Source organism: Eucalyptus grandis, chromosome 8, assembly GCF_016545825.1.
Source record: "Eucalyptus grandis isolate ANBG69807.140 chromosome 8, ASM1654582v1, whole genome shotgun sequence".
In the NCBI taxonomy this organism is placed as follows: Eukaryota; Viridiplantae; Streptophyta; class Magnoliopsida; order Myrtales; family Myrtaceae; genus Eucalyptus; species Eucalyptus grandis.
The window spans coordinates 12113339-12136521 of record NC_052619.1 but is presented as its reverse complement, the minus strand read 5'-3'; the positions used below and the strand labels follow the sequence as shown (position 1 = coordinate 12136521).

General features: G+C 40.8%; 3 protein-coding genes across 3 annotated transcripts; 1 reads left to right on the top strand and 2 right to left on the bottom strand.

Annotated features, from left to right (window-relative positions):
• The first annotated feature begins 3038 nt into the window (after positions 1–3038).
• Positions 3039–6590, top strand: LOC104456513 (GTP cyclohydrolase 1). Its single transcript, XM_010071318.3, has 3 exons — positions 3039–3302; positions 3578–3837; positions 5113–6590. Exons 2-3 carry the CDS (start codon positions 3624–3626, stop codon positions 6270–6272), a joined length of 1374 nt encoding a protein of 457 aa, XP_010069620.2. The 5' UTR covers positions 3039–3302; positions 3578–3623; the 3' UTR covers positions 6273–6590.
• A 721-nt stretch (positions 6591–7311) lies between these two features.
• Positions 7312–11688, bottom strand: LOC104456512. The gene is made up of 9 exons (XM_010071317.3): positions 11374–11688; positions 11162–11216; positions 10581–10799; positions 10145–10326; positions 9865–10039; positions 9565–9776; positions 8643–8768; positions 8465–8568; positions 7312–7754 (listed from the first exon to the last, which is right to left on the bottom strand). The coding sequence occupies exons 1-9, from the start codon at positions 11420–11422 to the stop codon at positions 7584–7586; spliced, it is 1293 nt and encodes a 430-aa protein (XP_010069619.2). The 5' UTR covers positions 11423–11688; the 3' UTR covers positions 7312–7583.
• Positions 11689–17457: 5769 nt separating this feature from the next.
• LOC104456510 (UV-B-induced protein At3g17800, chloroplastic) lies at positions 17458–21381 on the bottom strand. Its single transcript, XM_010071316.3, has 2 exons — positions 20890–21381; positions 17458–18583 (listed from the first exon to the last, which is right to left on the bottom strand). Exons 1-2 carry the CDS (start codon positions 21258–21260, stop codon positions 17788–17790), a joined length of 1167 nt encoding a protein of 388 aa, XP_010069618.2. The 5' UTR covers positions 21261–21381; the 3' UTR covers positions 17458–17787.
• Between the last annotated feature and the right edge of the window lie 1802 nt (positions 21382–23183).

The window sequence follows — 23183 nt, the reverse complement described above, 5'->3', positions numbered from 1 at the left end:
AGTGCCAATGCCGCCTCCGTTCGATCTCGTCGTTCCACCTACTGCTGTTGCCTCACCGACACCCCTGACTCACAGACCTCGCGTCCGCGAGCCCACCTTGTCGCATCTTCAAGCAACCCACAGTAGCCCTACGCCGATCATGTTCTCACTGCGCGCTGTTTCCCGAGCTCCCCCGTTGTTGATCTACCACCGCCCGAACGACGCCCCCTACTCTGCTCGCGATTTGGCCTAGCCCCCTCGTTGACGCCCACTAAAGCCGCGTCAATCCTTGCCGCCCTCACCAGCCGCGATACCAGCAGCCCGTCGAAGCCGCTGCTATGTTGATCCGCGTCGACCCAACGTCGTCGCGTCCTGCCGAGCTACAGCGCCTCGCCTGCACTACCCTCCCCTGCGAAGCCGCTGCTGCCCCTTCTGCTGGGTCCACCTTTGCTCGACACCCGACAGATCTACTCTAACGCCCAACAAATATACTCCGAGCCTACTCTTGAGCGACGCCCCTGCCGTCGATAGCCCAAGTCCGCCGCTGTCCCTATCCTCACCGCGCGACGACCTTGACTCTACTTCTAGTCCGCTCGCCGCCGGTAAGTGATGTTTGGTAATTAGAAATTATTAGCTTCATTGATTAGTTATACAAATGAGCGATAATAGTCGCTCTCTCATTCTTAAATATTTTACTTTTCCAGTTTCACCAATGGATTCCAATTTTAAAATGGTTGCGTTGCCTTTCACGTTTCACCGATTGATTTTGTATTGATTATGAAACTGTTATGGTATGTAAATCATTTACCTTTCGAGTTTCATCGATAGATTATACAATAATTATTAAGCTGGCTTTGCTAACTTGTTGATATCACAGTATTCGTTAATCCTACTTGATAAGGAAGGGATTTCATTTTCAACTTCCTAGTCACGCACAACACAAGGAAGACAATACTTGTGCAGGTAGGGGTGTGTGTGAGAGAGGCAAGAGAGCGAAGGCTGTTCTGCTGGTTTTCTTCTTCAATATACTCTTATAAACCTAAACTCACCTCTTCCTTTTAATATGACTTGTCAATTTTGTTAGCAGTTGGTCAAGATATGTAATAGTAAAGGGATGGTGGGTATCTACTGACAGAGCACTATGATGTGATGGAATACTCTTTTTCTTTTTCTTTTCTGGTGATGTTATGAGGTACAAATTATTTGCTACAACGGTGAACATGCTTATGCTGATCGAAATTGTAAACGTTTTATCTTACATATGAGTGTTAAATGCTTTATCTTACATATGAGTGTTGTACAATAATTTTTATACAAAACAGGTTCAAATATAAATAGGATTAATCATGTTCCCAAACTTGAAAAACAGGGTCAATACAAACATGATCGGATACATGGTCCAAAAAAATAAAGAATTAATACCAAAGGGAAGACAAGGAGACGGCAACGTTTGACGGTGACGCATGCTCATTGGGCCTCCACAGATCTTCGTGAGAAAGTACAAAAATCGGCGACCTCTCGTGTTGCGCCCGTCGAGATCCGATATGTTGCGGCATTTAACAACTTTCACTTTTTCGGTAATGGTAGGGTTGGTTTGCGGTTGGTGGAAGGGTTTTTCTTGCAATTGTTTTTCTTGATAATGGGGGTTGGTGGTGGTGGCGGCACGTTTACCATTTCTCATTCACCCAACCCCGACTTGGACTTGGACCACGTCTCCTTGCTCTCAACGCCATTTGCTAAATGTACCTTTTTTTATTTAAAATAAGCATATTAAAATCTTAAAAATTTGTCAAAAAATGCAATTAAAACCTAAAAATTCAAAAATATAACTGAATCCTAAGATTTGTCAAAAATTCCAATCAAGTCATTCTATCGATTGCACTTTTTGAAAGTTTTATAACTCAATTGTACTTTAGTAAGAAATTTTAAGACTCAATTATAGTTTTATAATAAATTTTAAAAATCAATTGTACTATTTAAAAATTTTAAGACTCGATTGTACCTTCATAAAAAGTTTGAGATTTGATTGCACTATTTGAAATTTTTAAAACTCAATTGCACTTTTATAACCGGTTTTAGAACTCAATTGTATTTTCAATTACACTCTTTGAAAATTTTAGGATTCATTTGCACTTTTATGATAAGTTTTGAGATTTCTAGTACACATATTTCTTTTCTAGAGGGGGAAGCTAGGCTCTCAAGACATGCATGTGGAGACTCAGTTGCTTGGAAGATCATAAGACACGCTTCAAACTACATGAATTGTCTAACTTCAAGGTTTAAGCATGTGCAAATGACCTTAATCTATTGGGAGTTTGAAAGTCTGACCTTCAATTTCCAAATCGAAACTTTGATGACGTCCTAATTAATTAGTCAATCCTCGAAGTCATGAGTTCATCAAAACCCGAATAATAATGTCAATATCATGAAATATAACATCTACGATTACACATCATTCAAATGAATCATCCACGCAAGTAATATCCTGCTTCGATGTCACTTGTTTGAGAAAATTTTTATAAAAAATCTTAAATTCATTGCACTTTTGCTAGTTGAGTTTTAAATCATTTCGTATTTTGTCAATTGAATTCATCTAGTCAATCTACGTAAAACGACCGATACCCACATTATATATTTCCAATCAAAATTAGCTAAGTAGACTCAATTGGTAAAATCACCACAATAAATTTATGACTTTTTAGGTGATTTTCTATAAAAGTCATGTCGGGTGTTGTAATTCAGATCCACTCAATTCATCGTGGATCTGGTCGGAGTAAAATCTTCCTGTTGTCTTTTTGGCTTTCCCTGAAGATTTTTTTCTCTTCAAATTCAGTACAGAAGAGAGCATATTCCGGAGGATCCAGCCGTCGCTCTCCGTGCGGGAATTTTCTTACACCGCAGGTACATCCGATAATGCTCGATCCGTCAAATGGTCATGGTCGAACCGATCTCTCTCTCTCTCTCTCTCTCTCTCTCTCGCCTTTTCTTCTTCTTCTTTTTTTCCTTTTGTATGCGTAGAAAGTCGAAGCAGGGGATAAAAGAGAAAGACCGGACCGACTCGCCGCCCTCGAAGAAATGAAATAAAGCGTCCGCTCGGTAGGACCCCTGCCTCAAATAAGGATCGTGCGGATCTAGGCACTCTATCGACGCCAACCCTACGTTTCTCTCCTTCTCATCATCCTCCCTTCCCCCCTGGAGCTTCTCTCCATTCATTCGTTCATTCTTCTTATTCCTCTTCTTCTTCTTCTTCTTCTTCTTCTTTCCTCTGCACCCGTTGTGATGATATAGCCCGCACCAGCTTCCTCGGACCGGATCCAGCGCAGGTGCGTGCTCTTCTCCGCGTGGAACGACGACCCTTTTGCGCTTTTGTCTCCTGCTCCTCCCTCGTGGCTTCAAAATCTCGCCTTTTTTATGTTGTTTTTGTGTGTCGTGTATGCCCTGTGCTCTGACCCTTCTCTGTCGATGACGCTGTTATCTTAATCTGCTTCTTGTCTGAATCTGAAAATTTTGGTACTTGATTATTTTTCGACGCGCTTCTGTTTTTCTTCCCTTTTTATATGTCGTTATAAGGAGGACTTAATGCATTTGCATTCATCAGGGATCTGGGTCGGTTTGGTGATTGAGGGTGTTGGTGGTTCTTGTCAATGGGAGCTTTGGATGAGGGGCATTTCGATGTGGAGCTGGAAAATGGAGTCAAGCTAGGTTGTCCTGAGCTAGGTGGGGAGGAAGTGCCCGATACTTCGGCTATTCAGGATGCTGTCCAAGTTCTGTTGCAGGGTTTGGGTGAAGATGTGAACAGAGAAGGTCTCAAGAAGACCCCGCTTCGCGTTGCCAAAGCCTTTCTTGAAGGAACTAGAGGTACTTGCCTATCGTTTCCTCATAGCACGAGTAGTTTCAGCTTCTTGTTTCACCAACGTGATGTTGCGTCATTGAATCTTGGTAAAAGTATCTTCGTTTCTGTTGTGGGTGTGCTGGGATGTTTGTTATTTTGCTGTGAATTCTGGCTCCCGACTTTTGGACAATGACACTTGACACTTAGCTTCTTAGGTTGTTGAGATGTTTGGTATTTTCTACGGGTAGTTGGTAGCCGTCGTCCACCAACTTAGGATGTCAACATGTGTAGCCGAAGAAATGAGTACAAGGTCAAAATTGTCACATGCATATTATGTGAACATGCTAAAATATACTCTACCGTTCACGTTTGTCTTCTATGAGTTTAGGTGCGTCTGGTTTTGAATATTTGACTTTGGCATCATCTGGTTGGATTTCCCTTTCCTTCCAATGCTGCTTTATTTGGTCTCACCTCGGGGTTAAGTTAATCATTTTTTCTTGCAACACAAAATAGATGGATGGTAATTTGATGTACTGGTGGTTTTTCCCAAAATGATCCTTCTGTTGCTTCTGAACACCTCAGTATACTGTCTATTGCTTCCTCTGTTTTTCATAGATAGCAATTCTCTGAAGTTGGAAGGGAATCTCAGGTCTTATGCTTAGTCAAAATTCCTGCTGTACATTCCACCTTCCATATTTTCTAGCAGAATCTAATGAGCTGAAAGGGATCCAGAGTCTGCAGATGTTTGCTTACCTCCAATGCATAAGCATACTATCTCTGTGGATTTATTAGCATTTGGTTTGCCATAAGAAGGCATTATGCAAATTTTTCGTGGTTTCATATCCTTGTGTTTCAGTTTTCTTATTTGATAAGTCTTCTTCCCCCTTGCTTGGTGAGTTGGTGGAGTGTATATTCGCGGTTGTTGATTCATTTAGTGCTATCGAAGCCTGCTGGATACCTTCTGCCATCTCCCATTTTTCCGCAAGCAGTATAGTAACATGAATTGTGCTTTATTTTTCTGGAGCAACTGAGTAAGATTGTCCTCTTGTCAATTGCATACAGAAATCTTGTTTTCTCCACTCTGTATAATTCAAAGTGTTTCTTGTATAGCTCAAAGTGTTTCTTGTATGGCGTCCACTTTTTCTTTGGCTTTTCCTTTTCTCATAGTTTGGTTTCTCTAAATACAATGACTCTTGGATACATGTATTTTTATCACTTTGCTAATAGATTTATGGTATCAGGACAAGTAAATGTTTCTTTCTCTTTCTCTAGAATTGAATCATATAATATTTTTTTCATAGGTTATCGACAATACGTAAAGGACATTGTTCAAGGTGCCTTGTTCCCTGAAGTTGGTCTTGACAAGGACATTGGTCATGCGGGAGGAGCTGGTGGGCTTGTGATAGTTCGAGATCTGAACCTTTTCTCATATTGCGAATCCTGTCTTCTTCCGTTCCAGGTCAAGTGTCATGTGGGTTATGTCCCTTCTGGACAGCGGGTTGTAGGATTAAGTAAGCTCTCGAGAGTATCTGATGTATTTGCTAAAAGACTCCAAGACCCACAACGTCTAGCCAATGAAATAGCTTCAGCCTTGCAGAATGGTATCAAGCCTGCAGGTGTTGCTGTTGTACTACAATGCTTACACATCCAATTTCCAGCCTCTCACACCTCTAATCACGAAGATTGGGTGAAGATTCAGGTTTCTTCTGGCTCAGGTGCTTTCAAAGACGAAAAGGCCGGAGTTTGGGGTGATTTCTTGAGTCTTCTTAAATTCAGGGGCATTAATATCAATACGGATTCAAGTGGCAAATCTTGGTGCCCCTCCCGATCTCCCTCGAGCCCTACAACATGCTCCAGCTTTGGATCTTTGAATCCCAGAATGGTTACTGCAGTAACTTCGATTATTCGGTCATTAGGGGAAGACCCATCAAGGAAAGAGCTTGTTGGAACCCCCAGTCGCTTCGTAAAGTGGCTCATGAACTTCCAGAATACCAGTCTACCGATGAAACTTAATGGCTGCACCATTCATAAAGTAGACTCGTTACCCAATGGGGAAGCTAATGGTGAGATGGAGCAGATTCATTCAGAGTTGAACTTGCCTTTCTGGTCTCAGTGCGAGCACCATTTGCTTCCCTTTCATGGCAGTGTTCACATAGGATATTTCCACAGGGAAGGATATGGCCCATCAATGAAATCTCTATTGCAGTCGATAGTACACTTCTATGGCTTCAAGCTCCAGGTACAGGAAAGGCTCACCAGGCAGATTGCTGAGACAGTTTCTTCGCTGCTGGGAGGAGATGTGATGGTAGTTGTTGAGGCTTACCACACTTGTATGATATCTAGGGGGATTGAGAAGTTTGGAAGTAGTACAGCAACAATTGCTGTGCTCGGCCGATTCTCAACTGATTCAGTTGCAAGAGCTAAATTTTTGGACAGCATTTCAGAGGCAAATGGAGGGTGAGAAATTGAACTGGTAGGATTCATACGAGCTTTCTCTATTCGTTTACCGCCTTTCGTCTGGTGGTCTTCAGATAACAGGAATAATTTGCGAGTCATTTCCGGTATACTTAAAGACTTGAGGGTCTCATTCGAGTTTTTGATTTGGCGGTGTGTCGAGTTTGTACCGAGCAGATTGTCGAGATGATCAAGATGGAAAGAAAACATCAGAGATCCCGAGAGGTTGCTCTTCACCCATTCTTTTCCCCACAACAATTGTATCGTGGAATTTTATCCATTTTCTATGAAAGGTCTTTCTTAGGCAATATTTCTAGTTTGCATCGCTTCGTTTTATGTTCTTTCTATTGAAGGAACACCTGGCTTTGTGCCCTTATTGCCTGATTCCCAACGTTACTCGAGTTACAGCAGTTTTGCTCACTCATTGACCATATGCATCACTTCGCCTTAATGCTAAAACCACTTGAGACAATACAGATTCTTGGGTATAAGACAAGATGGTAGAAGAAAGAGGCATTCATCTGCTGTGTAAGAAGTGGTGAAACCTATAAAGATGAAACACTGGGCAGATCCGGCGGTCCTCAGCAACGCATCTGCCTGACTGGGACCGAGGGCTCGAAAGTTGAGCCAATCAAGAGCCAATCAAACTTAATTGAGATGTATGACAAATTTATCGGGTCTACTAATCTCACATACCCAAAAGAAAAAATTGCAGTTATGAGAATCCAGCTCTCTTGGTACACTCGTCATGACATTCTAAAAGAGGAGAAATGTCCATCCTCCCAGTTATGCATATCAATAATCACAGCCTCTCTTGAATAGAACTATTGTGACAGTAAAAAGCCAACTCGTGCGGTTTATATATAGGCATAGCCTGCGAAGCACAATGATGGAATTTCTCCCTTCTTTAATGAGAATGGCAAAGAAGCTCCTAATAGGGAACAGAGTATTATATACTAGCAGAGGCAAGAATTTTTTTTTTGGTAGATATAGCAGAGGCAAGAATTGCCAACGGTAAAATGTAAAAAGCAAATCAAAAGTAATGATGATATCAGAAGCAATATAATCTTTCATATCCGCAAGTGATTTAACCACATATAAACAATGAAAAGTCTACTTCGAAGGAACATGTTTGGGAGCTTGGATACATAAAAGCAATTTATTCGTCACAAGAACTGTTCATAACCACGCATCTGAAAGTTTTTGCCAGTGCTCATGTACAACAACTGGTCTTTTATGAATGAACGCTCGGTGGTTGCTTCAGATTCAAAGGTGTGGCAGTGGGACAGACTATATAGCAAAGATTAAAGCAATCTTCTCATCCCAGCCACAAATGCCGAATTTTAGGCCAATCAATGTGGATCTTTGATTTATGTACAGGGCGCATTCCTCTTAAACTGGGGTGTGCTCTTTTTACGCAGGCTGCAATGATAGCGATTCCAACAATAAGAGCCAGATAAAGGCATGCTGAGACCGGCACTCTCCATTCCTGGCAGAACATACAGTCAGCTCACTTCTGAAGACATGTAAATGTGCTCATGATATCTATGCATTCATATCCACGTATCAAGGCAATCATCCAACTGGAAGGAGAACAAGGGAGAGAAATACAAAGACAGTGACAACAGTAGATAAAACAAAAATGCGAGGTCTGCTGTTCTGCTCAACAATAATTTGGCCGCCATCCAGAGACAAAAGTCTGGGATGGGAAGCTACCCACTTAGCAAAGCTAAAATGGTTTGCCATCAATAATTTTCTGACATTTTGCATGTTATACAGTGGATTCACAGACCTATCTGAGCAACTGCTATTGAGGGATATGTACATCCGTGCATCTGTACTCATCACCGTGTTTCTGTTCTTATCAATCTTAGCTTTTTCAAGTTGCTGCCACCGCTGGTACCCTTCCCTAGAGCATATTACGACTTTTTTTTTTCCTTATTAAGAACCAATAAAATGGTCAAAATTTAAAAGATTCTAAGGAAGAGTCAAGACACATATCAAAAGCCACTTATGCAATATTGTCTCTATCTTTTCAAATGTGCTAATTTGGACTAACATGCTCATGTATGCTTTACTAATAAAACTTTTCTAGTGGATGATATTCAAAGAAGAAAGAATTTAGACCTCTCAAACTATAACCGGAATAAAGGAGGATAGTTGTGAATGATGATTCCCATATAGCTGGATGAGCCTTACCCTTTTTAACACCCAAGTCTTACGAGGTAGATTTCTATCAGCATGTTCAAGGGAATAGCGCAGCATGTCAACTATTGTGAACTGCGTTAGAAGATCGGAGTTATCTGCAACAAGGAGTCACATTTCACTTCCACTGCACAAATGAAGCGCTAAGACTTGGAAAGCTGAACCAAAATACCTGGAATATCAAATATCTGCTTTGTAGGAGGGATGCCACACAGCTCTCCCAGGTATACACGAACACGAGCACGTTCAGGGATTGAAAGTAGATCGCCATGTGTAACAACTACAACAGGCTTGTCATCTGTGAAAAGAAAAAACATACAAATCGAGAGTTACCTAATGCTCTTAATGCTTTTTACTTGAGATTCTTAACCAGGAAGTAGCACGCCAATTGACTGCTCATTTGTAATATTTGTGCAGAGACCAACAGAAATGGTACAAGAAAGCAATGTTAGCAAATGTTATCTGCTGGTTCGTACGAACTCAGATATTAACATTTACGGACCAACTGAAGAAGATAAAAGAGCACAGGCAGAACTTCAAGAACAATTCTGAATAGTTGATATTTCTCTGTTGCAACGAAGATGTCACCATCTTTTCATTGAAAAAGACAACCTTCAACATCATTTCTCCATTAACATAACATGCTTCCCGTTCTCCTAGCTTGACTATAAAGAGTTGCAGACAATTTCTCAGGATATGCACTTTCGATAACCGTGGCCTGACAATTTCCCATGTTAAACAACTACCCATGACATCATTTAGTCCCAGCATAGAACTTAGTCCTTTGAAATAGCAATTTGTGTTATAAGACCATTCATTGAAATCATTCTTAAACTGACATTATCATCTCAAGTCTTTTTTAGACCAATCGGGTGGCCTATTTCACAAGATCTGTCGGCATCAGCAGATTTCTCCTTACAATCCTTTTCATTTCTATCTGGCAAGATTTACGAAAGAAGGATAAACCCTCTGTCTCAATGCAAAATGCCTCACTTTTCTACCCTCACACTACAGGTTTTCTGACACTTCTTTTGCCAATTTAAACCTTCCCTCGTTTAAGTGCAGTTATATTAAACTAATAAATGTTTTGGTACCTTTAAATGACAAATATGGGCAATTGTAGGTATCTGCAATCAACTGCGTGTACTGTGATTGGCCATCATGGTTATTGTCCATGGATTTGAGAACTGTTAGGCCGTTAACAACAAATATCACAAAATTCACCCTCCTTATTACTGAGAACGGATGGCCACCCCAGCGAGCTTTGCACCTCATTCTCTTCCTTAAACTCCAATTATCTGATTCCCTGAATGTAGAATGCAGAAATATTATAGTTTTTGAATGGATAAACCTATTCATAAAGCCAACTCCAGCCTGAAGTAAAATCTTTGCACCTGATGACAAGTTCACCATGACGAACGCCTTTTGTCATCCATCGTTTGATGATTTTATTGTCTTCAGAGGGGTCCATAGACAGACTACGGGTATCATAAAGACAGAAGGATGTTGAACCCCTTGGAATCATGTACTCCTGGAGGAAGTATGTCCCATCTCCCACAGAAGGATTATCTGGTGCAAAAGACAATTAAAGAAGAAACCGGTTGGATGAACTACACCATCTCATAGAACATTAATCTAGATTTAACAGGTCAAAAGCAATGAAGTGACATTTACATGATACTTGGGCTCTTTCTGAGGCAAAATTATCATCCTCCAGCAACTTGGATATCCTGTTGACAAGACTGCTTTTTCCTGACCCTCTTGGACCAATCAAGACAAGGGACGTTGTCTGTGGTACATTATAGTCAAAAGATCTTGTACCACCTACTTCCTCGATCCATGCTCCAGGGTGGTAGCTGCAAATTAAAGTTCGTAAAATCAAGTGAGCACAATACAGGCTACACTAATTGCATGCTAATTTAACATAGTCCACCGATTCTACCCAACAGAATTCGAACATCCAGCTCATTACATGACATGCAACATCCGTACACATCACGTAGAAGGGAAAATGAGCACCGAAACATAATTTTTCACAAAGAAAATTGAATTAGACGATCATAATTTTTATCGTGGTGGAATACACGAGACACTTCTAAGAATTTAATACCTCAGAATCTTGCTTTTCGCACGGCCCAGACTTTCAATAGGAACCCGTGAGGTGTCATAGCTCCCCAAGACTTCTCTATAAGCACTGCTCCTCCTTCGCAAGTAAATTTCAGATTCCAGAGCAGAAGAAAACACGCCATCCTCCCCCTCGAAATCCCCAAGTCCAAAAACATCATCTTTCTTCGAAGTTTCACTCCCAACGTTGCTGCTGAGACCATCCCTGACAATCAAAAAAGCCCACATTCTATGTCTGACTGATAATCAAACCAAAAACCCACTTGATTTAGCATTTGAATCCTAACCATAAAAGATTAGATGCTAATGCCTCGTTTGGTTCATCTCGGAATTGGGTGTTTCAAGGAACAAGAGTCCTAATACTAGAATTTTCGCTTTATTTTTTTATTTTATTTTTTTGGTGCAAGATTCAACTCCAAGATAAGATTTCCAATTCAAACACGAACAATTCTAGCACTAGGATGAACCAAACGAGGCCAAAGGAAATCTGAAATTCTGAATTTTTTAATGTCAAAGAATTCCACTGCGAAACCCAGAAAAAAAAAAAGACAAAAAAAATTTAAGCACCTGAAATGAGTGGGAACTTGAGTAGCGAAGCCTTCGTCCAGTGACACTTCGCCGTCTGCAGGGAGATCATTCATAAAATATTCACGTGAAAGCGATCACGACACCCAGCAACGAAGTGGGTACTAACAAAAATTTCTGATCGGGCGACGACTGTAATGGAACGAGAACGAGCAGGAGGAGAGAGAGATAGAGAGACAGAGCGACGACTCTACCGGATAAAGAGCCGCTGGAGACGACGGAGTCGACGGCTTCACCACCCATGATCGAGTTCTCGCGGATTGAGCGCCAAAAATCAAAGTTTTCACAACATAAACTCGCACAGAGAGCGAGAGAGAGAGAGAGAGAGAGTGGGTTTTACAGTGGCGTGAAGGAGGACGCGAAGGAAGCAGATGGCACCTTCGCCGGGTGGAGTGCTCCCACCGAGGAAGCAGCGAAGGAAAAGGGGAGAAGACGGGTGGTTCTTTCTTTCGCTTTTCTTACAGCTTAAGCATCTCCTGGAATAAAGCCACCACCATCGTACTAATCAAATTTTGTGATAGAATTCCACTAACACACACGTATATACAATATTGCGCGGTCGGATCCGGGTGGAACATTGAAGTCAAGCAATCAAATGGCACGCTCAATCAGTAAGTTGGCTAACGATAACGGCTAAGATCCATGCTGTGATTTGCGTGTTTAAGACCGTGTCGTCTCAAAGCGCCTTCTAAAAACTGTTATAAATTGTTGCGGTTGTAATGAATTTGATAAGTAGCAGCTTAAAAAGTTGAGGTCCGCGACACCACTACTATACTACTCAAATTTTGTAATAGTAATCCACTCACATACACACACATACATATATATATTGCAAAACCCAACCTGCCTTACATAAAATTCACAGCGACAACTCCGAATTATGGACAAGCCAAAGTTGGGTCTAATCCAAGCTAAGCCTTAGGGCCCAGCAATCAAATGGCACGCTCAATTAGTGAGTCTACTGACGATAAGAATTGAGATGATACCGTGATTTGTATTTGGTGATATATTATTTAAAAGCACATCATCTCGAAGTGTTTTTGAAAAAATTATTATAAATTGTTGTGGTTGTGACGAATGTGATAAGCAACTTACAGGAAAGTTGAGGCCTGTGACTTCTCTTTTCACAGCTAAAGCAGCTACAAGAAGCCGTACCGATTATGAAAAATTATCCTTGAATTATTATTATGCAAAACTTTCAACTAGATTCCCTCTTTTCAGTGCGATCAAAAGTAGAGCGTGGAAGGTGCCGAGGTGACGTCCATGAGCATTGTCCTCGAGAGAGAGGAGGAAAATCATGCGAGTCGTTTCGTTCCTATACGGAACCTCCAATTCCTTAAGCCATGACATGCTTGAATGGCTTGTCTAGCTCAAATTTCTAATTAATTTATTCATTTTATTCTTGCCAGTTAAATCCGAGCATTCAACTGTATCGATAATCTAATCCAAAGCAATCTATATGTAATTAGTGAAATTCGAACGAGCAACCTCCAATTCCTTGTATAGAAATTCGTAACACACTAATAAGTTATTGCTCTGCAAGATTTTTCTAATCAAACTCTTGTATTTTTAATTTTTTTTTCCAATCAAGTCTATCTACCTGCACTAGTTATCTAGTCAAATCCATCCATACCAAATTTGATCAGATCAAGCTAACGCATCTGTCCAATAACGTCAGAGAGTGTGCGGACAATATTTTTTAAGCTCAATAACTCATTTACATGTTGAAAATGGGAGCGAGCATGAGTGAAAGAAGAGGATTTCTTTTAATTTATTTTATTTATCTTTCACGTTATCATTTACATCGCTAGAATATTGACCACATTATAATAGGGAGTTGTCAACGGCCACATTAGTTGTATTTAACTGGATGTAGGGCGATGGTACTTGATTAGATAATTTACACTAATAGAAAGATTTTAATTATAAAAATTAAAAATACGTGGATTTGGTTAAGATAAAAAAAAAATGAAAGTATACGGCGGAAGTTTTCCTATGAAGGTTTTATTTGCCGATCCATGAATGCGACAATCATCATATTGACAAATACAAAATAGAGGTGTATTTTTTCATCAGCCGAAAGTGACCCCACTTTCTTTTTTTATTGAACATCGATATGGATATCAACCGCCTTTCATTTTTATTAATTCTATGTCCATGACTTGTAGTCCATAAATTAAAAGAGGAAAATTAGTAAAAAAATCCTAAACCTTTTATAATTTTATTAATTTAGTTATAAATCTTTTGCAATTATACCATTCAGTTCATCCGATAAAAATTTCATCGATCGTTGCTAACTTGGATGCCAACCGACATTAATATGATCACTTTTTAATAATATTTCATTTTATATTTTAAAATTTTATTTTTTTTTCTTTCTTCTTCCTCCGACCAATCACCGAACCTCAATAACCAACTAGTGAGGGCCAATAAGGCTCGACCTCATGATGACTGGCGAGGTCAAGCCTTGCCAGATCTAGCTCAACTTGCCACCGTCAAATTGGCAATACCACAACGAACTCAGCCTCACCATGGTTGGGCGAGGCTGATCTAGATTTGATAAGGCTTAACCTCATAAGATCGATGGCGAGCTCGACCTCACCACGAGGTCAAGCCAAATCTAACGAGGCTCGACCTCACCTAGCCATGGCGGAGTCAAGTCTTGCCGTCGTTGGGCAAGCCTCATCGACCCTTGTCTCTATCGATCACCGAGACCCGGCGACCGGAGGAAGAAGGAGGAAAAAAAAAATTTCAAAAAAAAAAATTATTATTAAAAAATTGATTACGTCAACATGTTCACATCATTGCCGCTCGGTCAAATTTGGCGGGATGAATTAAATTGACATAATTATAAAAAAAAAAAAATTAAAATTGAATTGGCAAAAAAAAAAAAGGTTTATGATCAAATTGGTAAAGTTATAAAAAGGTTCATAACTTTTTTAGTGATTTTCTCAAGTTAAATGCATTGTTGGAAGGAAATTTCAAGCGATCAGAGATTGAGGAAAATATAGAGCCTTGGAAACAAGCTTCGAGTCTCTTATTAAATGAGGAAAAGGAAACGAGTCTGAGGTCCAATCTAAGATTGATGATCTCTTTTCCTTTTAAATTTGCCTTTGCGAAGGTGGAATGTTTAGACACACCACGATTAATGAAGATTTAATACCTCTCGGCACCTTTACGATTCATCATTAGCAGTCAATACGGCGAGGGGAAAACTCGAAAGTCGAGATCACGCCTTTAAAAGCAACAAATCTCGAGTTCGATTCTAATAAAGAAAGTCTATCCCCTCTAATTCTTACCAAATAAAAGGGTGGGGAAGGACGACTGGTGATGAATCTAAATCACTCTATTTCAGTCGGGATTTCATCGATGCGAAACGAGAGAAAAATCAAGCAAGACTTTTCGATGAAGGTTGTCCTGGAGAAGAAACTATAATGAAGAAAAGATGAAGTGTCATTATCTTGAACAATATCTAATGACTTAGACTTATAGAAATAGTGAAGGAAGCTTCCCTGGGGAAATATATTTTTTCTAGAAAGACTTGGCGGTGAAGTCAGGATGCAAAACAATCTGGATTACTTCCATCTAAACAATGCAGTCTCTTTCATAAGTTTGCATCATCTCTTTCCTTTGCCTATTATTTTCTAATTATTAAATAAATAAAAAATATTACTTTCTGCAACATGTTCAACAGCAACAAAAAATAACATTCTCAAATTAATATTTAAAAAAAAAAAAAAAAAAAACACACACACACACAAATATTGTAAGCAAAATGGCAGCCTCATTCAGTACAGGTAATTACATTCCTGAAACTTTGATTATCATTGTTTACATTTCTCTTTCGCTAATCCTGCTCTAAAGAAGATAACTCCTACGACATTAATCTGTTGTTTACAAAGAAAGCAAAGTCAATGGCACCGAAATTCATTCCCCTTTCCCCATAACGGAATTGACCACTTCCTTGAAACTATTCAATATCTGCGCCACCGCGCCGGCCACCACCTCCGCCATGATCCGCACCACCTCCACCGCGACTTTACACAGGGCCTCGATCCCTTCCCTACCCTTCTCGGCAAAAGCGGTCGCTCCTTCCGTGGCGAGCTCGACGAATTTTCCCGCGGCTTCCTTGGCGAGCTCCAGGACGAACGACACCAGCGAGCTGACCGCGTCCACGACGAGCCCTACTAGGTAATTCGCCAGCGACCGGATCACCTCCGCGAGCTGCTGGAGCGCCGAGTGGAGGGCCTCGCTGGGGACCCGCAGCCCATTGATCACAAACGCGAGGAAGTAGGCACCGCCGGCGAAGATGGCCCGGCAGATCGAGTAGGAGGTGGAGACGGCGAGCTGGAGGGAGGAGAGGGCGGCCTCGGTGGCGGAGGAGGAGTCCGAGAGGAAGAGGGACAGCGCGACGGCGGCAGTGAAGAGGAGGACGAGGAGGAAGAAGCTGGATGAAGGGTAAGAGTTGAAGTACGACATGTTTCTCACGGAGAAAACGCGGAGGAAATGAAGGTGGTGGCGATGTTGCTCGAGCTCGTGAGGTTTAAGGTTGTGTGAGTTAATACCGTTGAAGGAAAAACCTGGGAAGTTGTCAGCAGTATTTGTGATTATTTTATCTTTCTTATTTTTTTTTCTCTTTTTGTATGAAACGGAGTTGGCATTGTCGGGATTGTTTGCGTGTATTGAGATTCCGCAGGCGTTGTTGTGAACGCAACTTCTTGGAACAGGGAAGATTCGAAGCCAAGGCAAATGGAAACGACTCCGGATTTTATCAATTTATATAAAGCTAGTTGTCATTTTGACTTAGCTTTGGAACACCAAAGGTTGATTTCGTAAGAGATGAGTCGAAATTGAGTCGTAACTCATCATCGATTTCCTATTTCGGGTTTTACCGGGTGAAATATAATATTTTTTGTGATTTGTGATGTTGGTATAGACGATCAAATGGAGCTCAATGGTAGACCTATTCCTCTTTTTTTAATAGAAACTTCTTGGTGAGAGATAGGTTGAGAGCTTAGTCAAAACCGCATTGATTAAATTGAACTTTGTAGACCGTTTCTAGTATGAATGGTCTCTAATTCACTAGATTACTCACCTTATTAATATTAGAAACACCTGCTAATCTTTTTTTTTTTTGGGCCGAAAAAATCATGCATTAGCTTGAGCACATACATCACATGAAAAAAGAGTAGAAAAAAGCCAAGCAGCATCTTAAATGATTTTGAAAAACTCGTCCATGACAAATACAAGACCTCCGTTTATACAAATTCGCTTTTAACGATCATGTATTCCCGTTGCTTAATATTTCGTACAAATATATGAAACTAAAATGTGATGACACACTATAATCAGCGCGGTCTTAATGGTCCATCTTGTAGAATTTGCCGAATACTTTTCTTCGTGGATTGAAAATTATTCATGACTTGACTTTCGAAAAAGATGAATTTCTGTATTCACATCACCGTGTCATTGTAAGAATGGGCGAGTCTATGGTCCTTGTAGATGCCGCGCCTCTACGGATTTTCGCCATCAGATCGAAAAGAAAGAAATTACAACTGTTCAATGGATCCAATTCTCAAAGGGAGTTCTACAATCCCTCGAGGATCTAATCCTCAATGGGGGGCAACCGGGTTTGTCTTTCCTTCATGCGTCCCACGGTGACGCTTGAACGATCTTTGTTATTTTGAAAATTTAACCAGAAGAGTGTTTTTAAACTAGAATAATAAATTAATATACATAAAGATTTTCCAAAAAACAAAAAATATATAAATCGCTAGAATTGGTAAGGGAGTTTACTTGTTTGAACCATGCGCTTTGAATTCTATAGTTCATGAAAATTCAATTTCATAAATTCCCATGTAACAGTTTTAAAACTTTCACGAGTACAGTATTTATTATCAATGTAAATAAAGAAAACAAATCCACAAAAAAGGGGCAAAGAAGAGTTTGGAGAGTTTAGTACGGGACGCTTGACTTTAACAAGAAGTCAATGACATCAGCCAGTTTTAACCGGGTAACACTTTTCTCTCGTCTTTCCGGATTTGATTTGATTTGATTTGATAAACACAAATCCGATGGTCCATATTTACTCACGAAATAATCCTCAGCCTACCTAAGAAATCCCCACAGAACCTACGATAATGTTTTTGATGACGCGATTAAGACATTCCGTAAACGCATCAGCTTAGATGTCGCGCTGGCCTGTGGTATGAAACCAGAAGGTGTCTACCCGACAGAAGTAAAAGACTTGATAGAGAGAAGGCTTCCACGCAACATTCTTTACCTTGCCTCGGAAGTTTAGTTGTAGTATTGAAAATCCATAGCCCAAAATCTCGGTCCATGAAAGAAACAGGAAACAGGTTTTGCTTGTGAAGTTTTTACTACCAGTTCATTCAATTTATACACCGTGCAGCAAAAGCTTGCACCATCCAAAAGCTGTACACGTCACTCTTGAAACCGTCATATAAAACAGAAGATTGCCATGCCTGAAACTCCTATGTACAAGAGGTGAACGGGACAGTCCGCACTTCTTAGTCGAGCTCTTATATACATCGGTGGCTGACAGAGATGAACCCCCCCAGTTAGGTCTGCACCCCTGCCCCTTCCTGTCAGTTATCGTTGAGCTTATAAACAGTATCGACATGCTCTTCCACATCCCAAAGGAAGGAACCGAATGCAATAGCCTCCAGAACCAATCTCTTCAGGCTCGAAAATGAGGTAAGTATGACGTCATCACTAGTGATCAAACCCATCTTCCCATCCCCAAACAGAGCACAGCTATGCTTCTCAATTAGATCCATGGCTTCCCTGGATCTGACTTTTGCACATCTCTGCAAGGTCTCGGGGTCAAATCCCATCACATAACATCTCAACTTTCCATGGTTTCCATCCTGAATTGATGCTTTGCCTAAAGAGAGTTTATCATTGATGACACGACCACAAACAAGATTGTTCCACCCATACGGCCAAATTTTCGGAGAGTGAAGAGAGTTCCTGTGGAAGACCCGGTGTCCCTGGGGAGATAAAGCTAGACTACACTCAAGGTGGTGCCTCAAAGAAGCAGATTTCAAGAAGTAACCATATAAAACAGAGGCTGCATAAAGTTGGCCGAGTTGGAGTCGTTGAATGTGAGTAGTCGCCCAGTTGTCTGTAACACTAGAATCTACTCTCAGGCCAATGACAGCAGCAACGTGCTCTTTTATCATCTCCAAAACATCGATGCCGTGAATGGATTCTAATTCCCAGTCTTTCGCAGGCCATATCTCTAGTCTGCCATTGTAAATGCATCTGGAAAGCTTGGGCACCAAATGAACTCTGATTTCCGAGAACTTGTAAAGTATAAGCATGTACATAACATCTTTGATTGCAACTTGACGATCGCGCTCTTTGATTTCTGCAATCCTCCTGGGTTTCACATGCATAGTTTAATCAGATCAAAGGAAAGATCTAAATCTTCAGCCAGAATTGAAACATGAAATTTCAGAAATACATGCTTCAGTTAATCGACATGCAGGCAATCTGGCATTTTTCTTGCTTCTGATTGACCATCATCATGTCTTCAATTCACAACGAATCCTGGAAATCATGGCTACTACTTCTAACACCCAATGTTTTCCTCACTGCTTACTACGCAGGCCAGACAGTCAAGTGGAAATTGGCACGATGCTCTTTTCATACTCTGATGTTTCAGATGTTTAAGAAAGCCGCTTCTAGCATCATCCCCATTTCCAAGTGATCCTCCTGCTTTGAACCGTTTCAAATGTACAGTACGATCTTGGGAAGATATTTAAAACCCAAAATTGTTGACAACTGCTTATGTCAAAGTGTGAACATCTGTGGTGCTGGCATGATATCTTTTAATGGGCCAGCGAGTTGCAACTGTAATTATTACAATAAATAAAAAATCTGTATATGCGAGACGGTAGATATAATTCAATAATGTATGACTGATGACGAAATACCACTAGTCATGTATCTGTCTTTAAGAACTGCAGCAGGCGCATTATTCACAAAAACAATCCTAGTCAAAACTGTTTAGACTAAAACTCATTTGAACTCGATAAACAGCAGAGAGATAATATAGTTCTGAACAAAGTCATAATGAGATCCAGAAGAAACAATAAGTAAGGAATATCGCACTGAGAAAAATATGTAGTCGAGTAAAGGTTTAGCGGGTCAGAAAAGAACTTTGACAGCACACTTCTATAATAGGGAAAAATGAGTCCAAGCATTGTTGGGAAAGGGTGTAGAGTGGGTAAAGCGGAGCACTCTCTTGCTGAATCACGCTTGCTTTTTACCATTCTTCACTATCAAGCTTCAAGTTTTCATCTTGCTCTATCAGATTTACTTAATTAGCCAAAACACACTATCTTCTGTCATGCACTTCCAGAAAGCCATTTATCCATCCCTCAAGATGGCACCATATCAGAGCAGAAATACTTAGCTGTTGGAAAGTATAGCAGCAAGGAGATGGACAAAGGCAACGAATAAGGCACATGTGGAGCTAGCAACTTAGGGTTATTGTGCAGACATGAAGACTTTGACTAATTCTTTGGTTGTGAGTACAGCTCTCAGAGTATTGTCATATTTGCTTGTGAATGCTAACAAACGGCAGGCCATATTGTATAAGTCTGGAAGAATATACACGACCAAGACTTCATGAGTAAGTTCAACTTCTTGTTGATGGTTAACTCTATCATCATTGATATACACCTTTTATGCACCACCAACTATGCAGGCAAAAATACCAAAAGGCTGCTAGTGAAGTAAATGGGGTCATCTTCAGACTCTTCAGAGGATGGATTCATCTTTCAGCTTTTTCTCCATCATATAAAGGAAACACAAATTCTCGTGCTTGCTTCCATCTTTTCACATGCTTGTGAATTTGCATTCTGGGGCCCAAATGTTTTATCAAAACGACAGAACTCACAGAGAGCATAAGTAAACCATCAGTGGCATGTTGTACCCCAATTCAGTTACTCATCTTATAAGCTGTCGTTACCTATAAACCGAACAGCTCTTTCTCTATTTTTCTTGCAAACAATATGCTAAATAATTTTTACCAAAAAAAAAAAAAATATATATATATATATATATATATGCTAAATAATGATTATATCAACCAAAATTGTCTTTTTAGGCAAAGCAGCCCTGATCTCTCAAACAATTTAGACAATACCAGCAGAAGCTAATCCATCTTGGATTTCCATAAACAAAATCAAAGAGTCAGGTTGGAGACTATATGTGTAAGATAAGCATGTTGAAGTATGACCAGTAAGTCCAATTCAACTCCAGAAGTCATATTTCCCTATTGTCAAAACGTACAAAAGGACCACTTTTTGTTTCTCATTGCCATCATGAAAAGTTTAAGCCAGTTCCATGCACTGTATTCCTTTAATTCTCTCAACAGACAAGACTAGTCAAATTCAGTATACCAGTCTGGCAGTTCCCGTTTGCTAAATATTGTTTGGTAATTTGTCTTTCGATGTCACGACAGAATGATCACTTGAGAACTATATCCCAATCTGGAAGCAAGTAAGTTAATGAAACAACCCTCCTTCAATCTGAATGCCAAACAAAGGATATTATATTATGTAATCCAATTGAATTTTCTCCACCGAATATCATCCGGCAAACCTCAAGGTTCAAACTATGCCTGTCTAGATACAGTCAAACCCAAACAATCGATCGACAAAGCGAGCCAGTAGTACCTGTGGAGGCAAGCTTCATCGGAGCCGGCGCTGAGCAGCACGCGCGAAACCGCCGCGTCGCGGTCGTCGGCCAGCTGCTTCAGCTCCTCCGCCACGGCGGCGTGGAACAGCTGCCGCTGGTTCTGGAGGACCCGCGTCAGGTACCGCCCCGCGGCCGACTCCGGCACCAGGGGCGTGTTCAGGCTGCTCGACTCGCAGCGGCTCGCGCTGGCGACGACAGCCGGCGATCGCCGCGGGCGGCGGCCGGCTATCCGCGCGCCCAAGCCCGGCTTCTCGGGCCAGGGCCTGCGGGCGGCGGGGAGCAGGAGCGACGGCGGCGGCGGCGGCGGCGGCGGCGTCAGGGTGGCGCGAGTGAAGAGGCGGCTGTCCATCAACAGCAAGGGGATACTCCAGAGAGAGAGAGAGAGGATTTGGGGAGGAATTCGGTCGACGATGCGGTCAGTTCGTCGCAGAGGAGAGAGAAAGTTAGAGAGAGAGAGAGAGAGTGATGGAGTGGAGTGGATAGGGTTTGCAGAGAGGGAAAAAAAGATGATGAGATGGGGCCCACCAGCCACCCGCGCCGAAACGTATCGGCCGGTTCGATTGGGTGGTGACTGGGAGTGGGGCCCGCGGTTTGGTTTGGGGGAAGAATAAATAAATATCCCAAAATTAATTTTTGGAGATATTTTTTCCCAAGTAAATTTAGTTTCTATATATAATTTTTAAGAAGTATATTAGTATATGGCAGATATACGCTACCATATACTAATTTTGCAATAGGGACAAAGTATATTAGTATTTGGGATAAGAAAAAAAAATAGAAAGCAATAAGTGATCATGTCATTGTCAACATCTTACTTGTCTATTTAGGCTTTGTCTTGAGTAATGAGTGCTATGAATTGTTTTTTTCTTTTTTAAAAATAAATTAAAGATTACTCGCCATTTCATAATTGATGAGGATGAAATATAGAAGAACAGGATGGTATGGTGCGTTATATAACGTGAAAATGGACACTTCTAATATACATGGTACATAGATTGAGAATTTTCCAAATCACTTCGTGGAATCGTATCTCTGTAAATTCATGTGACAATAGAATCACTTTTTTTCCGAGCATGTGCCTCTTTCTATCTACCACCTCTGACACTAGTTGCTCTCGTCACTAAGCAACTGAGCCATTGGCCTAATCATGTGGATTGATACACACAAGTAATGCTGCGTGTATGAACCAATCTTAAAAAAAACTTAGTCGACGATACAAGTCAGATGACATTCAACCAAAAGCGTCATGCTTAATATTGAATAAGTATCTAAATTGTTCAGCAATATTTTGTCATTATGAATCTCATATTGGCACGAATTTATTGATTCTCTTTCTTTGAGAACTTGTTGCTCAAATTCAAGCTTCTGGTATATCTTCAAAGGACCGAATCACATACTCTGTCATCTAAGTAGATGATTATAGATAGGGTTATTCATCGTCAGTAGTTCTTTCACATTTATAGGACGTTTGATAGATCTACTAAAAAAGTAAGATAGATGATTTAATTGGCGATCACGTTAGATGTAATACGATAGGATTGCAAAATAAAGAATAAGAAAAAATAATTGCGGTGCATTGGACCATTGGACTCCATTAAAAACGACATAATCATAAAGAAAATTATCTCTTTATTCAATCGAACATTTTGAAAAACACGATGAGAAGTCGTTGGCTCGTGATTCCCAACGGCACGCGCAAACCCCCAAAACCAATTTTTTTTTTTTTCTCTCGCTCGACACCAATTTTGGATTAGAGCTCTAGCGTTGATGGAAGGGACGCATTGGCCGAAACGAAAATCCCAATAAGATAAGACCTACGAGATATGACGTCACATAGCTTGGGTTGACCTTTAGATATAATTTAAATCGTCGGCCCTTTTGCATGCGCAGCCAGGCTAAGCTCGCATGGGAGGGCAACTTGTAACACCGAAAATATTAAATAATAAAATAAAACTCGATTGATTTTAATCGGGAATTCGATGAGCTGGAGTGCGAAACCGTGGTCCGGGGTCCAAAACCATCAAAACGACCGTGGCCCACGAGTCGTTTTGACTGCTTTTCCGTCGTTGCTATCCTATTTTCGGGTCGAAACTGCATTTCCGACATCGAGGAGTGGACATTCGGACCGGGCGCTGCAACTAACGTTCGAGGCCCGCCAGAGATTTTGGTGGTTTCTTTGTCGACCGCTGCCCCCACCATTCGTTTGACCGAGTGATGGAAAAGGATGAGTCGGCCGCTAATCCGATCTTACCTCGCAACTTCTGCCATGGTG